General features: G+C 39.1%; 1 protein-coding gene across 2 annotated transcripts in view; it reads left to right on the top strand.

Moving 5' to 3' along the window:
• Positions 1-25,036, top strand: part of PCSK2 (proprotein convertase subtilisin/kexin type 2) — a 102,982-nt gene that overhangs the window by 27,182 nt on the left and 50,764 nt on the right. For both annotated transcript variants that reach the window (XM_058019423.1, XM_058019422.1), the window contains exon 3: positions 23,617-23,730. In XM_058019423.1, coding sequence (XP_057875406.1) covers positions 23,617-23,730 — 114 coding nt within the window. The remainder of the gene's footprint in view (positions 1-23,616; positions 23,731-25,036) is intronic.

Genomic DNA, 25,036 nt, shown 5'->3' with positions numbered 1-25,036 from the left:
ACAGGTCTGAGCTGGGCTAAAGGTGGAGCCTTTTGTCTTGCTCTCTTAGGTGTCAGCACAAATCTTCCCCTTTGCAGAAATTAAAATCTTCCTGATAAGATCAGGAAAACCCAGTTTTCTTCAGTTCTCTGTAGTTCTCCAGCCAGTGTGGAATGCAATGTTCTGGGGACACAAGGACTGGGAGCCATTGGAGCTTTCCCTTGTTCAGACCTTTGTATTTGCTGTGGAGGTGTAACTTTTTTCTCCAGCCTTCTGTTACTGAAGGCAAATAACATTCTGTCCCTGGAGTAAAGCAATAAGAGCAATTAACAATTAGGTTTTTTTAAATGGCAATTCTTGGCATTTTTCCTCCTGCTCCATGCCCCACATCTTGATTTCTCAGATTCCTGACCAGTTTGATTTCCTGGTGGTTAAAAAAAAAAAAAAAAAAAAAAGCTTGGACGGTATCCCAAGATGCTTCTTCCATCTTAGAAGAAAGCTTGTTTGCTCCTGAAAGCAGAAGGGCAGCAGGAGAAGAAGGGGCCATCACTTGACCAGTTCCCTGTTGTAATCCTGTTGTTGATACTGTGAGTGAAGGGGAAAAACTGCACTGTTTTTACAGTTCACCACAGCAGTGATCCCAGAATCATACAAAACTTTTGGCTTCTGTGGAGCTAAGCATGGTATAAATTAATGTAATGCCTAAGACTTGCCATCCTCTCTCAAATCTTAGATGGAGGCTTCAGGTTCATCATCCAGTTCTCTGCCATGCAGGGAGGTTTGTGTGTGTTATGACAGAGAGATGGCAGAATGGCGGGACAAAAAGCCCTTCATGTTTTTGTCTCTTTTATGTAAATACATGCTGCAGATGGTAGAGGTTGACAGACTTCCCAGTAAAATCTATTTAGCATTTTGCTGTGATATCTGTTGTCATGGTGCTGGTATTCTGGTAGGATTATGTTCAGGAGAAATTTGGAACTGCCATAATTTTATGAGTCTACAGGGCAGCATTACACCTGCATCAGTATTACCTTTTGATATGAAACAGAGCATTAGGTAATCTAAAAGCTCTGCTTGAGTATCTGTATTAAATATTGAACAGCCAAGGAAAACTCATGGGAGGAAATGTCTTCTTTCCAATACTGAAAAAAACCCCAACCTACCCTCAAACCTACACACTATTCATTGAAGCTGCACTGCACACAAGTACTGAAGAAAGTTTTGTCTCAGCCGTCCTGATGAAGTGAAGCATGTTGCGCAGAAAACAGGCAGTGACTTCCACGAATGGATCCCTGGGTTATCATTTCTGATGTAAGTTGTCTTATGCTTTATCCAGTGTGTTTCAGGAAGAGTTTCCAAGAGTTTGTACCTGTTCACAGTGGGGGGCCTCTTCTGGTGCTGTTACCAGCTACTGTTACTGTTTTTCAGGTTGATACCATCTTGTACTGTATTTATATTGCTTTCCCACACAGCTCAGGGCAGTTTTTGAAAATTCTGTGTTTCTAATTCATAATTAAGCCAGCTCACCAGCATTGCAAGAAAAAACGACAAATTTTTTGAGGGAACTTGAGTCATCTGTATGTCATCTGGTAATTGATCTTGTGTGTGTCTTATCGCTGAGAAAATTTAATGCTTAAATGGGCATTTTTCTTCTATGGTCATTGGACCCTTTGCAGATATTGGTGGGTCGTTATTGAAATATATGGGCTTATTATCTGAGAACACAAGAAGAAAGAAGGAGCAGAGGTCACAGCACAGTGTTTAAAAAAAAACAACAAGAAAACTCAGACACAGAGTCCGTTTCTGGGAAGGTAGAATTCAACCTCACTTCAGACATGGAAAGAGAAAGGGTCATACAGGCAGCAGGGCACAGATAAATAATTGCAGGAAATATGCTACATATGGTGTATGAACTGTGTAATTCCAAACGAGAAATCATCAGGGCTACAAAGAGGAGATTTAAGTGTCTGTTAAGTGAGGAAAAAGGTTTTCCTACTACTCTGCCCTTCTTGCAATGCTTATATAAGTACGGGGGTACTCCTCTGCCTCCAGAATGCAGAGGATAAGCTAGTCTTTAGGTCATTAAATTGCTTTTGTGATAATGTCAAAAGAAATGTATCAGAAATTCAGTGAGGCATCAAGTTTGGTTTGTGACTACTATGTACGTAGCATGCTTGTTGTCACTGCAGACAGTGATTGCTGCATTCCCTGTGATTGCCTGTTGAAAACTGAATCTGAGGGAGTCCTATTTTTGTTGTCCCTGGCCTTTGTATACTCTGTTCTTGCCCAGAGAGGGTTGCTGGATTTAACTGCTCACGGAAAGCCCCATCCAGCTCTGTTTTGTGTAGTTGACCAGTGGGAGTTCCAGCTGTAAAGCACCTAGCTGCTCTTTAATTCAGGTATCACAATTATTATATGATCGGTTTCTGTCTTCAGAAAAAGGACTCTCTGAAAATAAAAAATGGTGAGGCCTAGAGTTATTCAGATACTTAAGCTGTCACTTAGAATGATAGGGAAGTCCTCTTAACTGCAGTGTGAGGGTGTTGAGCATGTGCTGAAGAATTTCACAGTTTCTAAGTTTAAATTCCTCAGATCTTGTGTGGCATCACTGGCCCATCTTTGGACTGCATATGTATATTGCATTTGTGATATGCAATACAATTCTAAAGTAAAATATCACAACACCATTGAGTATTTCAAACAGTTTCAACTGGAGAAAATTATGTCCCGCACAATGTAAAAGCTAATCTTAACTGATCTATATATCGATTTGTAACTAGAAAGATGGAGAAAATAACCCAATTGATCAACATCAACATTAAAGAATGTGGAAAATCTTTTATATCTGTTATATGAAAAAGTGCCATTAGCTGCACACAATGAAATAACAGACTATCAAAATGACATCAAACTCAAACATGGAATGTCTTTTATGAAAATACTGTATAACTGAGATTACAGGGTAAGCTAGAAGTATTTCTATTAGAAAAAAATGGAAGTGAATGTACTGTAGGGTGATAGACTGCTGGTCAAAGGCATCACTGTGGAGATTATTGTAGAATTTTCCAAAAATAAAAGAAAAATAAAAGCAGTGATGTACTGTAGTCTTGGTGCCACCAGGATCTGGGGAGTCTGCATGGTTGGTGGTTTTAAGACAAGATTAGACAGTGACCATGGCTGAGCTGGATGTGGCTAATTTCTCTCTGTGGCTCTGGGACGGTTTAGGTGACCCCTTGAAGCTGCTTCGTGTCACGTATTGCATCATTTTTTCGTGTTGCTGAACAGGATACGTGGGGTGAGGCAATAGAATGAGCTTTATTTCTCAAAAAGGCTTGTAACCATGAGGAAGTTCAGTACTTTTACAAGCTGTACACATCTGACCTCTGTTCTGCTGCCTGTAATTTGCTGCATTTGCATTAGTTAAGTTTCTGCTTTATTGTTGATGTCTTTTCTCCTGACTGCAGTGTCGCTCCCCTGTCTCCCTCTGCCTTTTCCTGTTTTCCTCTTGTTTCCTGCCTGATGCAGAATCTCTGTTTCATAGTGCAGGCCTTGCTTTTGTCATTTGTCTGTGCAGTTTCCAGCCTAGGATTTTCAGAAGAGTCCATTAAATATTACAATACATGCAGTGGCAGTGGTGAGGCTGTATGATTTAGGGTCTTTTTAGTACAATGTAGAGAAGAATGGACAGAATGAGCCAGTGGCTTTGCATTAACATGGAACCTACTGTGATGCAGAATTTTGCTTTGGTTTAGGACAAGTTTGGTTTGATTTTGAAAAAGGAATGCAGTGCATTGGTATGCTGAGCTGTTATGACTCATTTAATTACTTTAATTAGTTTAATGTTTGTATGTTGTGTTATGGCTGTTAGTCACTGAAGGTTGTGAATATCTCAGCATTCACTGGATCCAGGAATCCATAGGCATACTGCTGGTGCTTGATGAGTGCAAAATACGTGAGGGTTCAAAAATGACCAAATTACCAACATTAGAGCTGTGATAGGATTCAGACTGCCATGTGCAGCTCTGTCTTCAATGTTGGCTTCTCTTCCAGTTTAGGAAGTGTGTCTTACTCAGCTATACTTCCTTTTCTCCTGTACAAGTAAATAGTATGCTAAGAAATCTTTCTCAGGAACAATGCAACTGAACATTTTGGGCTCTGTTTTCTTTTGGGCAAATCTCTAAGCCTAATAGAAAATACAGAGGCTGGAAAACTACCTTTCAAAAGATTTTAAATATACTGTTTAACATACAAGTTGAGAAGATTATAAAATTAGTAAAATATTGTATCTGTTATATATGGTACCCAGACTGTGAGATGATAGGTCTAGAATGGAGCAAAACTACAAGTTTATTTCCATTCTTTATTGATGTCAGAAAATCAGTGTTAAAATCAAATGTTAAAACAGTTGATGGAGTTTCTTGTGTGTACACTTATACGACCAGAACCATTTAATGTATATGACATTGGCAGTAAATAAAAGGTGGTGCGACTGAGGGTGTGCAGTTAAATCAATAACAATGTAAGACTGGAATACTTTTTGGTGTTGTGTTTTGGGGTATCTAAGCATGGTGTGCCAGGGCTTGTGTCACAGGGCTGTGGCTTTGAAAATCCCACCCCCTTTCTTCTAAGAGACTTAAGTTAAAAGAGTCTCTTTAATGGCATATGCTACTGAATCAGACAATAAATGTATTATGTAATTCATCCACTCATGCCATTTAACCTACTTTACTGTTTGTATGCACGATGTGCTCCATGAATACAAAAAGGGGTTTTACTGAGGTCACTGAAAGTTGATTGCAGTATTTGGAGATACAATGGAAATAAATGAAAGGTTTAGTTCTAAATTATTTTAGTAGTAGCTTGCTGCAGTAGTTATTTGATGCTGCATTGGACTTCTGCTTTTTCAGCCTCTAAAAGCTCAAAATAACCAATAATAATTAAAATGCTAATATGTATGTCATGGGTTAGTGAAGTTGAATAAATGCTTCTTGGCCTTGGGAACTTCCATACTGAGGGAGAGAACAGGCCTAGGTAGAACAAAACACCATGGAAAGACTAAGAAATATTAAACATCTCTATGGTACATATTTTCTCTAATTATTTGTAAAGTATCAATTCCATACTATTATAAATGGACTCTGTTAAATATTGCAATTTTGCTTATAAGGAATGATACCTGAATGACCACATTTCTGTGAAAATACAGCTTTGTGTTTTACGTTGCAAGCTTCCTACTCTCTGAGTGCTGAAAAGAAGTACGCCCTTATTGTAGGTACAGATTTAATATGTCATCAGTGTAAATTGTCTGTCTTCATAGTCTTTATCTTACTTGATTCTGAGCATTATATTTCCATACAGAGGAATATATGGTAAGGGATCCTTGAGCTTTGCAGACATGAAGTCTTCACAGAAGAACCAGAATTGTCAGATCTAATTATTATTATGTTCCTGGTCTCACAGCAATGTCACTGAGCTGATTACTGTCAAGCTTTAGGTTATGTAACACTGCAGTGCTACAGTTAGCCTTAATATCTGGTTCTCTTCTTCCTTGCCAGCTCTTCACACCCCTATTCCTTTTCTTTGGAGGAGGCACAGATACATTAAATGTGTCTGCATCAAGAACCTGAAAAATAAAATAAGCCACTGGGATGAGGAGGTGCCCTGTGTTTTGTCATGGAGTCTGAGGGATTGATTACATTTGTTCCTATCTAACTTGACTTTGTCATCCAGCAAATGTGGTAAACTCAGTGCAGAGCCCATAATCTGTTGCTTTCTCTGGTGCTCACCCAGCCTTGCCCTGCAGAGCTTTTGGATTGCTTTCATCCTCCCTGCGGTTCCATCAAAGTCAGAGCTATTATGTCTGGAGGCATTTTCTCCCAGCAAAACAAGGAGTTTGAGGAGCTATTGGCTGTAGCTACTTCATGCTTTGGAAAAACCAAATGTAGTCAGTGATTGCACTGTGACTTAAAAAAATGAGATACCTTCTATAAACCTTATAAGCACCATTTTAGCTGTTCTTTTTTCCAACTCAAAACAAGCTGAACTTGTGTTCAAAACTTCAGTTATCTCCTGGCCCTGCTCCCTTGGACCAGGAAGTATCACTGGCAGAATTTGGACAAAAATGCTGGATATCTTAGGCCAGGATATACTAATGTAATTATGCAGTGCTTTCTCTATTTTCATTTCTCAACTGGAATGCTCTCCTGGAAAAATATTCATTGGAATATGTTGCAGTTTGTTTGGGGATCCCTGGGGAGTCTGTAACACTGCAGGAATATGTTTTGCTTCTTTTGGAACTTGAGCTTTTCTTGGAATGATTCCCTTCATTGCTATTGGTCTGTTTATTTTCTGAAAACAGGAAGGGAAATATCCATGTTAAACTTATTTCCCTGTTTCCAGCTCTAACCATGTACATATCTTATAATTTTAAAGGGCCTTTCCCCAAGTTGTGCAGGGCATGTTATAAGAAAAACTTACGGAATTTTTTCCATTGGACAGTCAGCTAACTATAATTACTGTTTTCCCAAGGAAAAAAATACCTTTAAGACTTCAACTCATATTGTTGATAGTGAGTCACAAGGAAGTAGAATCTACATTTTCATGTTTGAAATACTTTATCAGGAGAAAAAAATGTAACACCAAATTATTTTATTTAGCAAAAAAAAAAACGTTTCATTTTGTTTCAGAGTTTCTGGTTGGAACCTTCCAGATTTTTTTCATGGTCATTTTTGGCTGTTTTCTTCATTTTCATTATTTTTTCCAAATGAACATCCTAATCCCAGACTTCTGTTGGTCTGAGTCCAGTTTCTAGATTGTGAAAAGTATGTTTCATGCATGTTTCAAGGAAGAATAGCTAGTGGAAGACAACCTCCAAAAGAAGCATCTGATGATCAGCCAGGATTCCTCCAGCCAGCCTTCTCCTGGGTAGCTTGCTGCTTACTTCACTTGTCTTCTTAATTGGTTCTGGATGGCTAAGAACAAACTTGGAGGCAGCAGTGCCACTGTGAGGGACTAGAGCTTCTCACAAACAAATCCAGGGGCACTCAGCTCACTCTGCCTTTTCTGAAAACATCTAAGGAGGCTGAGATTTCGTTCAGTCAGAGCAGACTTTCCTGTTCTGAGGAGATGATGCAAGCTGAGTGGTGCCGTCCCTCAAAGGAGAATGAGTTTTACTCATAGTCTATAATTTACTGTAAACTAAAAAGCCCAGACTTGAGAAGATGATGAAAAACCTGGAAAAGGGGATATAAATGATTGGGTTTGGGTTGTTATCCCTAAGGATGAAGACTTTGTATGGAGCGAGCAACTTCCCATAGGGACAATTTTTTTTTGTTTCATGTCAGAGTTGCCATATGCTCTCTAAGTGAATTTGGATTTTAATGATAAAGTGTTTTTGTTTTCATGTGCCAGCAAGGTTTGGAAGAAAGTTTAAATGTATAAAAGAAATGCAAGTTTCAGATTGAAATGGAAAGGTATAAAAAAGAACATTGCTTTTAGGAGTCTGAATCAATCTAACATTTTTTGGTGTCCTGCTATTCACTGTAGAATGTTGAACACTTTTACATAGAGAGAGGATGTATTTCTTTAAGGACAGCTGGTTACGTGAAATGTTGTTTGTCAGAAAAATCAACTCAGTGTGATTTTTTTTATTAGCACTGCACTTGAGAAGTGTGTGCAAGGTGAATTGCCTACTTGACTTGCGAACAATGAATAATTCAGTGGGAGCCAGAAAGTCAAATGAATCTTCCCAAATACTTTCTGTCTTCCTACAGAATAGACAAAAGTGAGAAAAGGACTGCTTCAGTGATTTAACACTTGCCACTGAAATGATCTGTCCATCTGAAATAATTTGTAGTCTTTTATAGTATTTAATGAAACAATATTTAAGTACAGGTTTCAAAGCACATTACAAATATGGATTATATGTATTTCACAAATGCTGGAAATAAATGCGGGAAGAAGAGGACCTTAAGTTTTCCAAAAGGTCATATAGCAAAGCAGAGGTAAGTAGGAGTAGATCTGAGATGCCCAATCTGCTGTCTGGAAGAAAAAAAACCCCAGCGACAACAACAACAAAGCAGAAGTTGGCTTACAGCCATTTGTAGTGTTTACAACACCTGGGCATTAAGAAAACTGAGATGAGAACCGTGGGAGCAAAATGAAACCCAAGATTAGAGCAGATCCTCTATTTTCCTAAATCTCCTTTTTGTTGCTCTGGGAAGATACATCTTGAGTGCTTGCCATAACACAAATTAATTCTGGCTTTTTGGAAATATGAAGAGCCCCTAAATGCGTGTGCAGCAGGCACTGTTAGTATTAATCAGAGATTCATCACTTCTCATATGAAAGAAGTACAATTTCATGAGGGAAGCTTTTCTGTTAAATTTTTTTCTGTGGAAACCATAACATGAATTTGGTCTCAAAGTCTGAACTGAGTAATTTCCATAGAATTTGCATGCCCATTTTTGATTGCCTGCAGTGAGAATCCTGAGCAAATTATTTTCTTCTATGAACTGCTAAACATTTGTCTCATTGGAAATAAACTAGGAAGAGAAAGAAGTATACAATGAAGACAGCAGTTTATGGGAGTCTGTGGAAATCTTTGGTGATAGACTAAATCCTAAATATGTTTTTGCTATTTTCAGTCCTTTGAGGTATGGGCTGTTTTCAATGAGCGTGAATAGAGGAGTCCCCATTAATATTAATGCAAGTTATGTATGGGTACTGGGAGCAAAATATACCCTAAAGTCTAATTATTTTATGCTAGTAATTGAACTGAAAAGATACTTCCTCATTCCTGGCAAAAAAAAGCAACAATCATTCATAGAATTTTCAGCAGGATGAAAATTTTATCACTTCATTTAAACCAGCCTCTGCTCTGACCCAGTGGGAACTAGGAAAAATTCTGGTACCAAAATCCCTGCTGTTGCACATGCAACTGCAATTAATAATGAGTTTTGTGTTCTTCAGGAACCATTTTTCATTGCTCTAGGCAGTGAATAAATAGAGAGGCTTGTGACAACTTCAGACCACTTGGATGACCTGATCCCTTAAAATCAAGGCAGAAACCCCTTTCTCTCTAAGATTTTTGAAAAAAAAATTAATTCTGCAGATGTGCTTTAGAGAGAGGCTTGGCCAGCAGTCTGTAGGACAGGCTGCTGGAAAACATGGGCAAGGATGTAAAAAGCCTCTCTGCTGAAGCGGGTTTTGAGAAAACCCATTAAGAATATTCAGACCACATTTCTCTGTCTTAGTATCAAAGAGTGGTTTGGGTTGGAAGGGACCTTAAAGACTATCTAGTTCCAACCCCCTGCTGGGCAGTAACACCTTCCAGAAGACTAGGTTGCTCAAAACCCCATCCAGCCTGGCCTTGAACACTTCCAGTGATGGAGATGCCTTGTGCTGCCTGTCTCTGTGTTGTCACTGAGGAGAATTTCCTCTGTGATGAACTCAGCATATTAATGCTTGTCTCAGTTTCACGGGTTTTTTCTTTCCCTGTGGGCTCTGTTATGCTTGGGCCAGCTGCGTGTGTCCTCACCACTTCACTGTGTTGGCTCTCCTGCCTACAGTTTCATATGGGATGTGATCCCTTTGCCAAGTCATTCATCATCTGGTGTCTCTCTTCTCAAGGAAAGAACTGTAGGCTTTTGCTGGGGGCATATGGGTTCTATATGCTGCTCAGGCTGAGCACTGGACAGCTCAGGAGTTCAGGTGCAGAATGGTACTGTTGTGCCAATTGATGCCAATCCTCATCCCGGATTCTGGGATGAGGTAGGGAAAGTGCACTGATGTGGATATCCCTGGGCACCAGCAAGCCCTGCAACTGCACTCTGCAGGCTCCAAGGCTGTGATGCCTTATGAAGGCTGACCTAGAACACAGACTAGATGGAGCTAAAGAATAAAGTAGGTATTTATTAAAGGCCTCAGTGGATACATTTTGGGCAGCACAAGAGCCTGACCAGGGCTACACCCAAGAGGAACCTAAAAATGGTCACAAAATGGATGACTGGTCACAAGGTCTCACACTTTTATAAGTTTTGGTCCATTAGCATATTGGAACTAATTGTCTGTTTGCAGCTTTAGTCCATGAAGTCCCATCCTTGTTTTTCTCTCTTAAGTCCGTGTTCTTTATGCTCTTGGACCTGAAATCCGGATCAGTTGTCCTTGGTTCCCAGTTAGAGAAGGAATTGTTTTATGTACCTACTCTGTGAAGAGAGCTTACCATCCCCTAATACGAAGCCCAGACCCACACACTAAAGCAGTACAGAATCTGAACAATATAAAAGCTTAATCTGAGGCATCAGCTGGAACTGAAAAAGAACATTTGACAGTTAAAAGACAGGATTCTGATGTACATGTCTTGACAAGGATCAAGTACAATCCTCTGAAAGTATCAAAACAAAAACTAGTTTGGATAAAGGCCAGAACAATAGGACTCTGGCTGTTTCTTTCCTTTTTGTAAGCCAATCCCTTACTTGTCATTTCCCCCCACCTTTCCTCTTATTACAGAAAGTGTTCTCTAGAAATGATTCTGTTTTGATGTGTGGCAGATGGCCTGTCCTTGGCAGGTATGCTCTACTAACCCAGTGCTGTACAGCAGTGATACATAAACCTCTGCTGATTTTGTTAATGTGGTTGGTGATGGGGATCCATAAACCTCTGAATCTAGGCACTGAAATAGTGCAATTGCAACCTGCACAGCTCAATCATCAGTAGCTTCCTACTTGGCTGGGAAAGGCAGGGATGGGAGCAAGTTCCCATGTCTTTTCTGTCATGTGTATTATGGTAATTAAGTAGCTGTGAGCAACTGCTCTGCTTTTGGTTGCATGAGCAGATGTGTGAATGTCAGCAGCAGCATAATTGCCATTTTCCCTCTGTCAAAAGACTGACTGGCTTCTGTTTTGTATCTGGCTTCTAGTTATGAAATTTCCTCAGAGAAGACATTGTGCAGCCCATGTACTATCCACTAGACAGCTCTTTAGGAAAATCAGTGGTTTGCAGTTTTTTATCTTGTTTCCGCTGCAATAGCAGCAGACCTCTGAAGATGTTACGGATGGTCAAGAAAGGCTCACTAATATATCACTACCACTCATGTGAACATTGAAGTTTAAGTATTACAGGTTTTAAATACTAGAATAAGCTGAGACTTCTTTTGGCAGTTGTTGCTGTATCACTCCAGGCAGGCAGCTTTGTAAAAAAATAGCCTTTGTTCTTTGTTAAAGCTAAATGGATCTTCTGCAGTTGTCATTACCACCTGGTTGGAAAGTGTTGACAGCAGTGGGCTGTAATCCCTCCAGCAACCTGTCAGCATGATACAGTGAGGACCCAAATCAGGGCAGGGACCCCAGGAGCTGCTGGAGGAGGGGTGTGTGGTGTCCTGTCTGTGCAGAGGTGCTCCCTTTCATGGTAGCCAAAACAGCTGTTCTCAGCTTTAAGCTGCATCATTTGATCGCAGAGCAGGAAAAGCAGGGAAAAGAAAAATTGTATTGAGCAGTGACAGTGCAGAAGAGGTTACGAAAGAGAATAATTACATTCTGCAGGACACTCTGAGTGTTGTAGTCAGGAAAACACAATCAGAAGGCACTTTGTGTGCTTTTTGAAACCAGTTTTGAGAAAGCCTGGATTCTGCATGGTGGAGCCAACTTTTACTTCACTGACGCCTCCTGTCTCCAGGTTTGAGGACTGACAGCTAGTTTTAAATAATTATTTTAATTCAGACTTTCTTATCAGATTGATTTTCAGCTGAGTTCATGCACTGCATGTAGGACAGCATCACTGACGCTAGTCTGCCTGCCTTCTCTCCCAGGGCTGTGATCCCGTTTTAAGTCTGGAAGCTGCTCTTCAGCTGAGATCCTGGTAACAATTTTCCTACCTCTGGATCCAGTGGGGACAAGCTGCTCAGAAGGAGCAGATGAAGCTGAAGTAAACCTTTATTCTAAGCTCCAGGCACAAGGGAAGTCCCATACAGGTCCTGCTATGGTAACCATGACTGAATGCTGTCCTTTGATTTAGGGGTCAGCTATTTAAAAGTGTCTGGGTTTTTGACTCAGAAGTGGTTTAGAAATGGAGTACAGATGAAGAGCGAAACAAATAAAATAAAGGACAGGGCAACAGGCAGCTCTTCAATGAGACATTAGGGAGGATTTGCTGTAACATAGAAGCAAGGGTAGTGCATGCCAGTAGTTGTGTGAGAGAAAATGCATATTATAATTTTCCAAGCCGATGGTCCAAGGTGAGTGATGAGCTATTTAGATTAAATTTGAGTGGGAAGGAAGCTCCCACTTGGAGAATGAAGTGAAAGTATGATGAGTTATAGGTAAGGTCAGAAGCTGACTTTTAATTGGAGCATCACTTTGGTGACCAAGGGGTGATTTTTCAGCATATGCTGCAGACTTAGTTTTAAGACTTCATCCTGCTAAGTATACTGCTAGGCTTGACATAGCTAATAGGAAGAGTAAGCCTAGGTTGAGATTTGCTAAAGAAAATGGAAGGGGCAGTGGTAGTTTCCCTAAACTACCTCCACAGGTGTATTGCAAAGCCTTTCTAATCCATCCATATGGAATATATTGAAACAAAGTCTATAAAGCAAATTTGCATCTTTACAAAGGAAATACATGAAGTTAGAGGTGAAGCTGCTTCAAGTCGTGCTTTATGACTCCACATGTGTCTGGGCATTAGCACAAATATTCACACATTTACAAGAAGTCTCTTCTGTGTTGGGTGAGTCAAGGGGACATTTCTACAAAAATAATAACTTCACCTTTTAGTTGAGTTTTCCCATAAAAACCAAATTCAGCTGATTTTTCTCCAAGTGGTATTTTCTCACAGTCCTACATATCTGAAGACTTACTTTGTGAAATAAATTAACTTAAAATCATCAGTTAGAGTAATCTTTAGCCTATGAGCACTCCTGTTTTCTTGAGATGTATCAGATATTCATTGCTTGTGTGGAAGTAGCTACTGTACTAAGGGAATCACTAAAAAGGTGGTTATATGAAGGTGGATTGTGTAGTATATATCTCCTTATAGGACCACTGAGTTTTGGAGTAGGTGGGAAGTCCATTGCTAGATGACTACCCTGGGGTATAAGAAATGGTCCAAAGTTACAAGTGATGACAGAGTGAATAATTAAATTAGAAGATTCAGCATCATATGAGCATCTCTCTTCTTTGCACAGACACAGCCAAAAGGTTTGCAATGTCAAATGTGATCTGGGCCTGATTTCCATTTAAACTAAAACCCTTCTTATACTGCAGAGAGGGTGCAAATATAACTTAGACCTACTCTGGTTATCACCTCAAAGATTGGTGGTCCTCTTTGTAATAAGTAAAAATCACTCTAAAAAAGACTTTTGCTGTTGAGGAAGAAGAAGAAGGCAAGTTTGGTTTTTTCCAATCATAATGTTTTAGGAAACTCATATCTGCAGTACTTGGCAAAGGAATATAAGATAAAGTTTCTGCAAGTTGCAGTTCTCCTAATTTTGCAGCTAGGTAGGATCTGCAGTTGATAATGACCTAAATACAAAAGGCCCAATTTTATTTTCTGCAACTGGGCATGCTGTTTATACCCACATAAGGGGTGATTACTCTGATTGATTTGGAAAGACTGACCATTTCTTTGACCCATATAACTGGTGGGACAGCAAAGTGCAAAATTTACCCATAAGCTGCCGATGAAGTGTCCTTGTGGTTTGCAGTCTCTGCAAATTTACTGGAAAGACTAATGTATAGTTATAGCCCAACTCCAGGGAATTTCTTTGTTACAGAGATCTTTGATTTTGTAACTGAAGTGACTATCATGGCTATCTTGCAAGAAAATGTGGAAGAAAATATACTTTACTTTGTCTTTTTTTGGTATTATGTAGAATAAGAAGAAGTTTTACATTCCTCTGGAAACTTCTTAAGATTTCAGAAATGCTCTCATGCTGGCTTGTCTAAGAAGTGGGAAAAAAATTTGAAACAGATTGCTGAGAATAGCCAGCACCTGTGATAGTGTAGATCCTGATATGTTTCTCCTGTCCAATTGAAGAGAAAGGAGAGGTATGAACCAGTTTGCTTGTTCTTGAGGCAGAGCACAGAATATCAAGATATGCAGGGCTTTTTCCACTGTATCAGTGTTTCCACTTAATAAATTGTATCCCGGGCAAAAAAAAAAACAAAAAAAAAAAAAAATGGCAAAGAGGGCATGATGCTATGAAAATTTGTTTTACCAAATTGGCATTTTCTATTGTAGACCATCCATACTCAGCATTGATTTTACATTGCAGCTTGACCAGCTCACTTGCATTTCAAAGTAGAAGCTGGAGGAGCTATTGATTGCTTAGCTGAACGGGTTGACTATGATCTACAGTCTCCTTTTATGCATTGATTCCTTGTCTCTTTACTCTCCGTATCCTGAATGTCTCTGAACTGTGAGAGGGCTGCTAAATGGACAAAAATATTGATTTCCTTTCCTCTTCTTTTATTTTCAAAAGCTCCTTATTTACCAAGAGCAGAACTAATATCAGGAAAACAAAAGATTAAAAAAGGCAGAAGAATGGAAGTTTTTGTGTATTTTTTAAAAAACATATGAACTTGGTTAAAACTGGAGTCCTGTAAGTTGTGTTTTCATCAAGAAAAGTTATTTGCCTGTATGAAACCTTTGAACTCAGGCTGTTCAGCTTCATATTTTACTATTGTCTGATCAATAATGAACTTTTGGGGTGGTTTCCTAAACGGCTCTACCTCTAATATTAGGATTATCCATGATTTTTGCAGAGAAGTTAATAAGCAGTCCCAGCTATGCCAGGTTTTAATGCAGAATGAATCAGTAAGTCTTTTGTTAGAGTTTTTTGTACAGTGTTTTGTTCCTATTTTGTTCTCCCACAAGTGTGACACATTGTCATACCAAGTTTAGAGGGACAGAGGAAAAATTCGGGGAACATAAGCTGGAGTCAAATAAAAATTAGGAGACATGCCAAGAGGGATCACTGGAGGGACAGCATTAGTGTCCACACATTTACATATCTGCTGATGATCTGTGTAAGCTTAAAACATGTTTGGGATGGCAAATGGGGCTAGTTACGGAAAGGGTAAAACTAGAACTAGTCCAGAACATCCAAGTGTCATGATAAAAATACCCAGGAGATCCTTGATATCCAGTGACATTGTTTCAACTAGTAACAAAAAAGTAAAAGCAACGTAGAAGGATGCCTAAAAATAATGAAAAAGAGCTATTTTACAGGGAGTGTTACTTCTGTAAATCAAAGCAATTCTCATGTTGTCTGTGCTCATCATTGTGAAAATAACCATTTATAAATAAAGAGTGATACAAGTATTTTATGGAAGGAGATGCACTTTTCCTTTAATGAAATATTTGAAATGAAGAAAAAAAGGTTCTTGTGTGTGGTGGTGTTCACAGGGGTCCCAGGATGTGGGAAGAGATGAGAATCTGACTTCATGTTTCAGAAGACTGAATTATTATTTTATGATATATATTATATTAAAACTATACTAAAAGACTAGAAGAAAGGATTTCATCAGAAGAAAAGAAAAGGAAAAGAATGATAATAAAAGCTCGTGACTCTCAGAGAGTCTGATACAGCTGGACTGTGATTGGCCATTAATTAAAAACAACCACATGAGACCAATCAAAGATGCACTTGTTGCATTCTACAGCAGCATATAATCATTGTTTACATTTTGTTCCTGAGGCCTCTCAGCTTCTCAGGAGAAAAATTCCTAATTAAAGGATTTTTCATAAAATGTGTCTGTGACACATGTGTCCTTTGCTTAGATGTGGTAGGGAAAGTTCTGTTGATAAACTTCCAAATTTCTAAGGATTTTTCTCTAACACAGGATTTATGCTGTAGTAGCTGCTACATCTTTGCTATAGGGTAAGTCCCTGTACAAAACACTTGCCAGGATGCAGCTGGGGAGAAATTTGGAGAAATTGTTATGAATAATTCTCCAGAAACATCTACGTTTAGCAACAGTGTCTTGTTGCTAGGTATGGAGAGATTTATGCGAGCCTTTGAAGTCATTAGTTTGCTTGAGAGGAGCAGTTCTCCTTTTATTAGTAAGAATTGGATGGTCAGTGACACTCACAAGCCCTCTAATATCCCTGCTTGTGCTTTCTGGGCCACGAAACAGGCTCAAAAACTTTGAGCAGATGGATCTAAATCTGTCACAACAAATGGCATCAATTTTCTGCATTGCTGTGTATGATGGGTTGACCCTGGTCACATGCCAGGTGTGTGCCAAAGCTGCTCACTCCTCTCCAGAGCTGGAAAGGAGAGAGAAAATACAACATAATGAAGGGTTCATGTATTGAGATATGGATTGGGAGAGATCATTCATCAAACATCATGGGCAATACAGGCTGTAGGTAGAGATATGAGTTGAATTTATTACACTAACCAAATCAGAGCAGGATTATGAACCCTTAAGAACACCTTCCCTCACCCCTCCCTCCTTCCCAGCTCTACCTTCTACTCCAGCAGTGCAGGAAGACGGTCACTGGTCAGTTTCACTGACCATAACCCCATTCCTGTGAATCACCTGTGGTTTCTTTGGTTGCTCAGGGGGGAATTGTTTCTCCATGCCACTTTAGGGGCCTTCCCACAGGAGACAGTTCTCCACAAACTTCCAGCCTGAGTCCATCTCATAAGCAGCTGCTGAAAACTGCTGCAGTGTGAGTCCATCCCATGGGCAGCAGTCCTCCCAAATCACTGCAGAGTGGGGTCACTCTTGCATGGTATGCAGTCCCTCAAGGACAGGCTGCTCTAGCGTGGTCTCCTCTCTCCATGGGCCTCTCACTGGGTCACAGCCTCTTCTCAGGCACTCCCAGCTCCTCCACAGGCTGCAGGTGGATCTCTGCATCCCCATGGATCTCCATGGGCTGCAGGGCGCAGCTGCCTCACCATGGTCTGAACCACAGGCTGCAGAGGAATCCCCCCAGCTCTAGTGCCTGGGGTACCTCCTGCCCTGCCTTCTCCACTGACCTTGGTGTTTGCAGAGTTTTTCCTCCCATATGTTCTCACCCCACTCTTTTCTGGCAATTGCAACTGCACAGTAACTTTTTTTTCTTTCTTCTTAATTGTGTTATCACAGAGGCATTACTACAGTTTCTGATTGTCCTAGGCTTGCCAGTGGCAAGTCTGTCTTTGGAGCTGCCAGGGCTTGTCTCTGCCAGACATGGTGGAAGCTTCTAGCAGCTTCTCACAGAAGCCAGCCCTGCAGCCGCACTGCTGCTAAAACCTGGCCATTCAAACCCAGTACACTGTCTGAATAGTGTTTAGCAGCCTCTTTATCCCTGGTTATCATTTCATTTATAGAAATGAGCTGTCCCCATCGCCATTTGAAAGTAATTCAGTTTTGCTTTGTTCATCTGACTTGCTGCAGTTCAAGTAGATCTTTTCTTTTTGCTAGTGAGGAGCTTCAGTGTTACTACTTTTATTTTGTAGTGGAGAGTCACACAAAAATGGATTACTTAGCAGCTTTAACAGAGATGTAGAATGCGAGATGGGTGATCCTCTCTGACATTGTATTTCTCTAATATATACACCTCTCATGATACAGATGGAATGGATAGTAAAATAAACATATTTGTCTAAGAATTTAGAAATCAGAGGTGAAAATATGCACCCAGTAACTTAGTATTGGCTTTAGCCACAAAGGGATGTCATTTATGAATAACACCCCTAAGAGCTTGTGAATGCTGAATGGGACATGCTGTCCCATTCTCATAGCTTGCTAAAGGGTTTGTCACTGAAATAGCGGGAAAAACAAAAACCGTCTAACAACATTTTAAATGTTAGAGAGTCAAGGTGTTACTTTATTATTTGGCCAAGATGTATCACAGAAATCATCCATGCATAGCCTGATTCTGCAGAGAGAATCATTCCATGACACATGACAAATACTAGATTTTTCAGATTTTTTTATACAGTCAAAACTCATAGAAACAAGTTGGGTCAGTGTTCATTGGTCTAAAGTTGTGTAGTTCTTAGTACTTGGTGTCCTATTGTATCTATATTTCTTTGCTTCTGATGTTAAGTACATCTTCATTATTTGATTTTCATACCAGTCTTTTCTGGAGGAGATGTCTTCAACTCTGCCAGAGGTAGAGTCTTGGGTAGATGTTCATATATGGCCACTGGTGGCTCTTTCTTTTTTGGGCTATTCCCAGTCTGTTGAGATGTTAAATTTATCAGACCTTATCTAGAGGCACAATGCCCTGGAAAGAAACTTAAAATTATTTTTCCCCAGGGAAAGGCAAACAAAATCCCTTGACTAAAGTTATACAAAAATTTTTAAACTGGTATGTTTTCCAACAGGTTGGATGTGCTGATCACTGTCTCAATTGAACTTTTCTGCTTCTCTCTTTTGTTGCCACCATGTTTCTTTGGATATGAGAAATTAATGCTGCCAACAGTCAGTACAGCGTTCCACTATCTGAAGATGGTTTGTTTGGTGATGCCTTTGTGCATCTGGACACACTGTCCCAAACCACCTTCAAGGGATGTTGATCTTTAGTACAGTTTATAGGGCCTGACTCCAGCCACCAGCCTGACTTCTTGAAAAAATACAGGCTATTGGTTTCTGTACTTCACCCTCAGTAACAGACCTGTATTAACCCTGAGGCTTTAGAGAAAAAGGAACCATTACTTCCTTTGATTCATCAACTCACTGCTATGTGCTTGTTGGTTTTTAAATCCCCCAACATGCTATTTGATGTCATCAGTTGGGACCACCTTCTTCCTCTGGAATTTGACTCAAATTCTCCTGTTTTGAAGTTCTTGGTGTTAGAGGTTCAAGCTGTAGGTACTGTTTCACTTTTGTACACCCACTGGTATGAATGATTTAGCAAATCTGTCATTTATGCTCAATATAACAGAGTCATTTAACTGCAGGATCTCATTGGTGCAATTAACCCTGTTCCTTTAAAATGAGGAGCTGATTGTCTTGGCATTCATGGGAGCGGAGAGCATAGTACAGTGGTGCAGTTCCTTGCCCTTCCAGAGCAGTACTGCAGTCAATTGATTATTTTGTGAATTGGTTTTGCATGCAGTATCCTGCTGGTTTATCATCATCCAAGTGACTGTATGCACCATGCAGAAGTATAATGAAAATCAATACTAGAAACCTTTTTTCCCTTGTAAATAAAGCCATCCATGGGCTACCTTTGATACATGACCTTCATTCTGGTTACAACACAGCTAATAAATTTTTCATAATTTAATTTTATGCTAATAAAGTAGATGCTCAGGTTCTGATCTGTACTTAAACTTGTATCCTAATGAAAAAGGAAGAGATTACTTAGGAATGAAATAAACAAAAGGCTGTTACTGTGGATAAATAAACCTAATTTTGAGATGGTAAAATTCATGCTATATTTGTAAGAAAATCTTTTTGTTTCACTGGGTTCTAATAAATATCATACTTCACAGGCTTGAATCATTTAGTGGCTGTTATCCAAAGCCTGTCCTATAAATGCTGCTTTATCTGCTTCAGTTAGAGAAATAAGGATTTAAAAGCTGGTTTGATGTTGCATTGTGCGTGGGAATGAGGGCTGGGTTCCAAGTCTGAATGTCACACAAGCCGATGGGATTGTGCATGTTACAAGATGAGAATGTTTTCCAGCACTTTGCTACTGTTACACATGTAGACGTGTTCTTTCGTGCATGTGTTTATGAAACCTTGGTATGGTACTTAATGCCTTTGTATTACTGGGGACGCCTACTCTTCTTTCAGAAGTAGAATCAGATGCAGTCCCTCTCCTGATCTAAACTACATATGAAAGCAGAAATTTCCTTCTTGGGAAAAAAAAAGTGCATTTTTCTAACACAGGTGCCCAGTTAGCAAGAAGACAAAGATTTTACTGAGTCAGCTGTGTGCAGCCCTAAATGGGCAGTTTTCCACACAGATCACTGGATTTGCATGATCATTTTCCAAATTTGTTTTTTAGGGATCTTTTTTTCTGTAATATATGGATGTTACCTGTTCTTGGGCTCATTGCTTTCTAAACATATCTTTGTAAGGAAAAAGGCTAATTCTTACCTTGTGCTGGTTAAGATCATGCTGCGAGGCAGCTGACTAAGGCAATTTGTAGCTCATGGAAAAAGCTACCAAGACCTTTTCCAAAAATTTCAACTCTTTTTTTTTTATTCCACAAAAATGCCTCATCTTTTCTAGTTTTAATTTTATTACTTACTGTTATTTGCAAATATGAGGAAACTCCCTTTGTTTTTGTGGAGAAAAGGAGGTTCCAGAATTTCTGAGAGTGTTCTGTCTGTGGATGGTGGCATCCTGTTACCCCTTCTCCAAGTGAAACATTTAGAAAACAGCCTGCAGAGTGGTTTCAGTTCAGTGAAAATTATGCCTCTTTGAGGGGTGTATTTCCCTTGTCTCAGAAAATTATAATGTTATACAAAAAATACACCATGTTGTATTGTGAAGATGGAACAAATCAGACAAAAAAGATGATACTGAAGAGGGAAAACAGCCTGTGCTATTTCTGCAAATTGCTCTCTCTCTTCCTCTCCATTGTCTTAAAAGACAAGCCAGGGCTCCCCAGCATTGCTTTTTAATTGGTAGGAATCCTTTTGTACTTAATCCTAATTCAGTGCCTTAATGCAGGCAGGTCCTGCAGAGCCAGCAAGCTTACATGGGAGCACAAACGACTGAAATCTTTTTCTCTGGCATCCCTCTGCATGAGGCTTGTCTTCTGTTCCTAATTATGTTCTCTGGTGACAGCTTGGGGTTTGCAGTGGCAAGCAGAGAGGCAGGGGAGAGGCTGGGAGCGGGGAGGCAGAGCGACACGTGTTGCTCTGTCTCCATAGCATCACTGAGCTTTGTCTTAGAGCTGTCAAACACTGTGCTTATAGCTTTCTTTACTGTGTACAGTGACCTGGTGCCATGAAGTACACCTTGTATGGGTCCTGCTTAGTCACTGTCCTCTTACCAGGTTATTTCATATTAGATTTTTTCTTTACTTTCAATCCATTCCACTTTTAATGAACCTGCACAAGTATTGGGAGCACACATATAAGTGAAAGAACTGATTCAGTATATTACCACTTGATGCTGTGATAAATAGGGATGATTCATGCTGATAAAAATTGAAACAGTAGTCAATATTGATACTGTAATTAATATTTGGGAATAATAAAATAGTTTAAAGTTGTAATGCCAAAGAAGAGAGGGAGAGGAGGGGCTCCATCTCCCACCTTCCCAGCAGATGTTCTCGAGGACCACAGGAAAGAAGCCGAAGGTGCAGTTGCTAAAAATGAGCAAAAACATGGTTGGGTCCCAGAAAATGCTAATTATAAGGGATTTATTGCCTTGATCTGTAGATGTAGTGATACGTTAGTCTTGGCTTACATTGTACTGGCTTGGTGCGCATGTGTAACCCAAAGGTGAATTAAAGGACGCAGATGAAGACTGCGAAATGAAGATCAGATGACCCCCCAAAGACTGGTGCGACCACCAAACCGAGTGGTGGCATATGTGCGGTAAAGGTGGTAATGAGGGCGGAGATAGAGATATGACAAACCGAAAATGGGAGGAGATGGTATTTACACATGGCATAAAAGGGGGAATCTTTACTTGGCAAGCTTGTACGTGATGTGGCAAGGGGCCCAGAACCCTGCCCTCCGTACCCCGCGGTTATCTTTTGCTTATGCACTATTATTGGAACTAAATTTTCCCTTATTTTAATCAAATTGTATTGTATCCAATTTCATATTTTTTATTTTAACTATTCAATTAAAATTGCTACTACTGTTATTATTGTTTGGGTTTTTTTATGATGGGATAATTGGGCAAGCATAACGATGCCTTTAGTTAAGGAGGTAAAATTCATACAAGTATATTGGTAGAAACCTTTTACACTGCCTTTTCACTAGGGCCATGCTGTGCCCTATCCTACTCTCTGTGAATTAGTATTACGTTTCCGGGGTTATAGTGAAACAATAGAGATGTGAGGAAAATAGCTTTTAGCCCCCATCAGTTAGATTCCAGTTTCACCTCTGTCACAGACACCTCACTGAGCACTGTCTCTTATGCTCATGCTTTAATTAACTGAGACAGAAAGATGCCTCCAAGAATGATTCAACTGTCCTAAGATCTGATTGAACCTTTGGATGAATTTCTCCTGTGTTGATTTTGACTGACACTATATATATAAGGTTGCTATGACACAGTAGTGTAACTCATATGTATGTATTTTTAATCTGAAATGCCAAAGTCGCACATGTAAAAGTTGTTCTCTGAGTTATTAGATTTGTTAGGGGGTCTTACTGCCTTCTTGTATTTAATGATTTTAATGGTTTTAATAATTTTTCATTTTAATTCCTCTTAGGTCAGATTTTTTCTTTTTCTCTCTCTCTCTCTTTTTCTTTTTTTTTTTTTTCTTTTTTTTTTTTTTTCAATTAAATGTTAGTACTCTTCATGCTGTCTTGTTGTCAGGTGTTAGGCTAAAGAGTGCAAAATAAGTATGCCAAAGTTGACAGCACCTTTGCAAGGTCTGTGAATATGTTACTAATATTACAACTCCAGTTACACCCACTGAGTGGTTTCCTTTAGGAAGGCTCTTTTACTTGGGTACGAATAAGATGGTTATGGTCTGACATTTGAAGTTCCTGCCTCCAAAGATATTTGCATGTTTAACTTTTCTTATTTTCAACAGTGCTTCCTTAAATGTCTTGTGGATTTGTGGTGCATAAAGAAAAGGACTTCTGAAAATCTGTGATGACTTGTGTTTTATAACCTGTGTTTTCATATCCTATACTTCAGCCAGTGTGGTCAGTTTAGTGGCTTTTTTGCCGTATAGTTTTCCTTACCAGCATATTTATTTATCACTTGTTTAGTGCAAGGATAATCCTTGAAAGTAGATCATTTTACAAGACATTTTTGAGAGCCTCAGAAGTATGATGAAAGCTCACAAGACCGGATTTTTTTCTCCCAGAAAATTTCTTTGGCAGTGTCCAGTCCTGCTATAAAAAGGCGAGTCGGGGGGATTCTTTTTGATAGATTTTTTTGGATGAAAATAAAATTACAAGACTGCCAGCACATGTACAGCCTCTATAGGAGTCCTTCACCTCCTGTATAATGTTGTGGCATAAATAATCAGATTGTTCCTCCCTATCAACCAGGAAAGGTTATCTAATGATCTTATAATGCCCTGGAGAAAAATCTGGAAAAGTAGAAGTGTGGTTGAGACCTGCTTCCTCACTCTGACAAATGTCTACAGCTTGGAGCTGTGACATATTTGGAATTTGTTAAATAATTTAAGCTTCTATTTTGGTGGCAATGGAAAATACAACTGTGACAAGAGGACTCATTATAATAATGATGCCTGGAGAGGGGCTCACTCTTATGCTGATTGGTTGGTGTCTAAAACATGTTCAAGCTGAGTTTTTCTCCAGATAGGTCACTCTGTGGGAGTCTCTTCCCCTCACAGCTGTTGCAGTAGTCCTGGAGCTTTCTACCTCTTTGTAAATTCTGACTGGAATCAATCCCTGGTTTAGAAGTTGCAAATGAATGACACAAATAGTGTGTTTTCATAACCCTTATCACTCACGAAAACAAGTCAAAAATAAGCTTTTTACATGTGTCAAGAATGCTGAGGTAAAGATGTAAAAATTAACCCTTCCAGGTGAGAAAAGCTGTGCAACAGGAGGGATTCATCCGAAGGAAGCGAGGATATAGAGACATCAATGACATTGACATCAACATGAATGATCCTTTATTTACAAAGCAGTGGTACCTGGTAAGTTCTGAGAGAAAATCACAGTAATCATAACGAAATAATCACAGTAATCATAACTAAATCATTCAAGTCATTCTACGCAGTTGCATTATTTTCCAACAGTTCTTTCCAAATGCAGGACTTGGGAATGGATCCAAGGCTCTGTTGTGTTGGTTTTAATTGTACTCCTTTTATATTGGGAAGATCCAGCACATTTCAAGAGATAAATTTCTTTTCAGTCAATGGAAAGATCCTTAGAAGGCTTGAAAGAGAACTGTATTGATGTCGTGTGGGCGTTGCTGGTGTGCTGATGTGACCCCTAGAACTGCATATGAATCATGTCTTTGAGTTGTTGCTAGGTAAAATATTGTTATGGAATTATAACAAAAAATTTAAATGTATTTGCTAGCAAAAGTTAAAGCTTTTCTTTTTTTATGTAAATTTGAATATAATTTGGCAAAAAAAGAAGAGCTGAAAATGGGTGAATTTTGGCTTAAGCTAATGTCAAAGGAAATTTGTATTTTGCTTAATTGTTTCAGGTGTTTTTGTGTCAGTTTTTTTAGAGTGAGAAGTCTTTAGTCATGAAAGAAAAGTTCTATTTTTACTTGGAATTGAAATGATTTTTTAATTTAAAAAGTTGACAAAGTAGTTCTGGCCAGTTTTATTGTTGCAACATATTTATGATTAAATACTCAGTAAATACAGTACTGCCTTGTTAACTTAAGAAGTGTATTTTTGCTTAAGAGTGATGTTTCTTCCTCTTAATCCATTTCTTATGTTTCATTAATCCACCCAATATGGCTGCAGGTTTTTTTTACTTCCTGAGGCAATAGTTATCAAATGAATTGGAGGCACATTAGCATGGATGAGATTTTATCCTTGATGAGTCGATAAACTGAAGTGAGGATTAAATCACTTACCTTCTGGTAGTTAATCAAAATGTTGCAGTGATAAAAATGACAAAAATTTAGGAAGCTATACAGTAGATCTCTGCTTTCAAGAAAAAGTATGTCCTGCTCATAAAAAAGTCCTCTGTAAAATCAGTTGTTCTAACTTTTTTCTTAGATTGATCCACTGGCTGACATATTAAATGGAAAACTCGTTTTTTGGGGTCCAAAAGATTCTGTGTTTAACCAAATCTTATAAACCACAAAAAATTGAATTTTGCCAGTGTTGGATTTTGTCAGGTATTTTTTGTTGTTGGGTGGTTTTTAATTGTTTTTTGTTTGGTTTGGTTTTTTTTTGTTTTGTTTTGTTTTGTTGTTGTTGTTTTTGTTTGCTTGGTTGTTTTTTTTACAGCTGCATTATTGCAGTAGATATGATTATG

Source organism: Melospiza georgiana, chromosome 3 (genome assembly GCF_028018845.1).
Source record: "Melospiza georgiana isolate bMelGeo1 chromosome 3, bMelGeo1.pri, whole genome shotgun sequence".
Lineage (NCBI taxonomy): Eukaryota > Metazoa > Chordata > Aves > Passeriformes > Passerellidae > Melospiza > Melospiza georgiana.
Note: the sequence above shows the minus strand (reverse complement) of the source record. Positions and strands in the feature narration are given on the sequence as shown.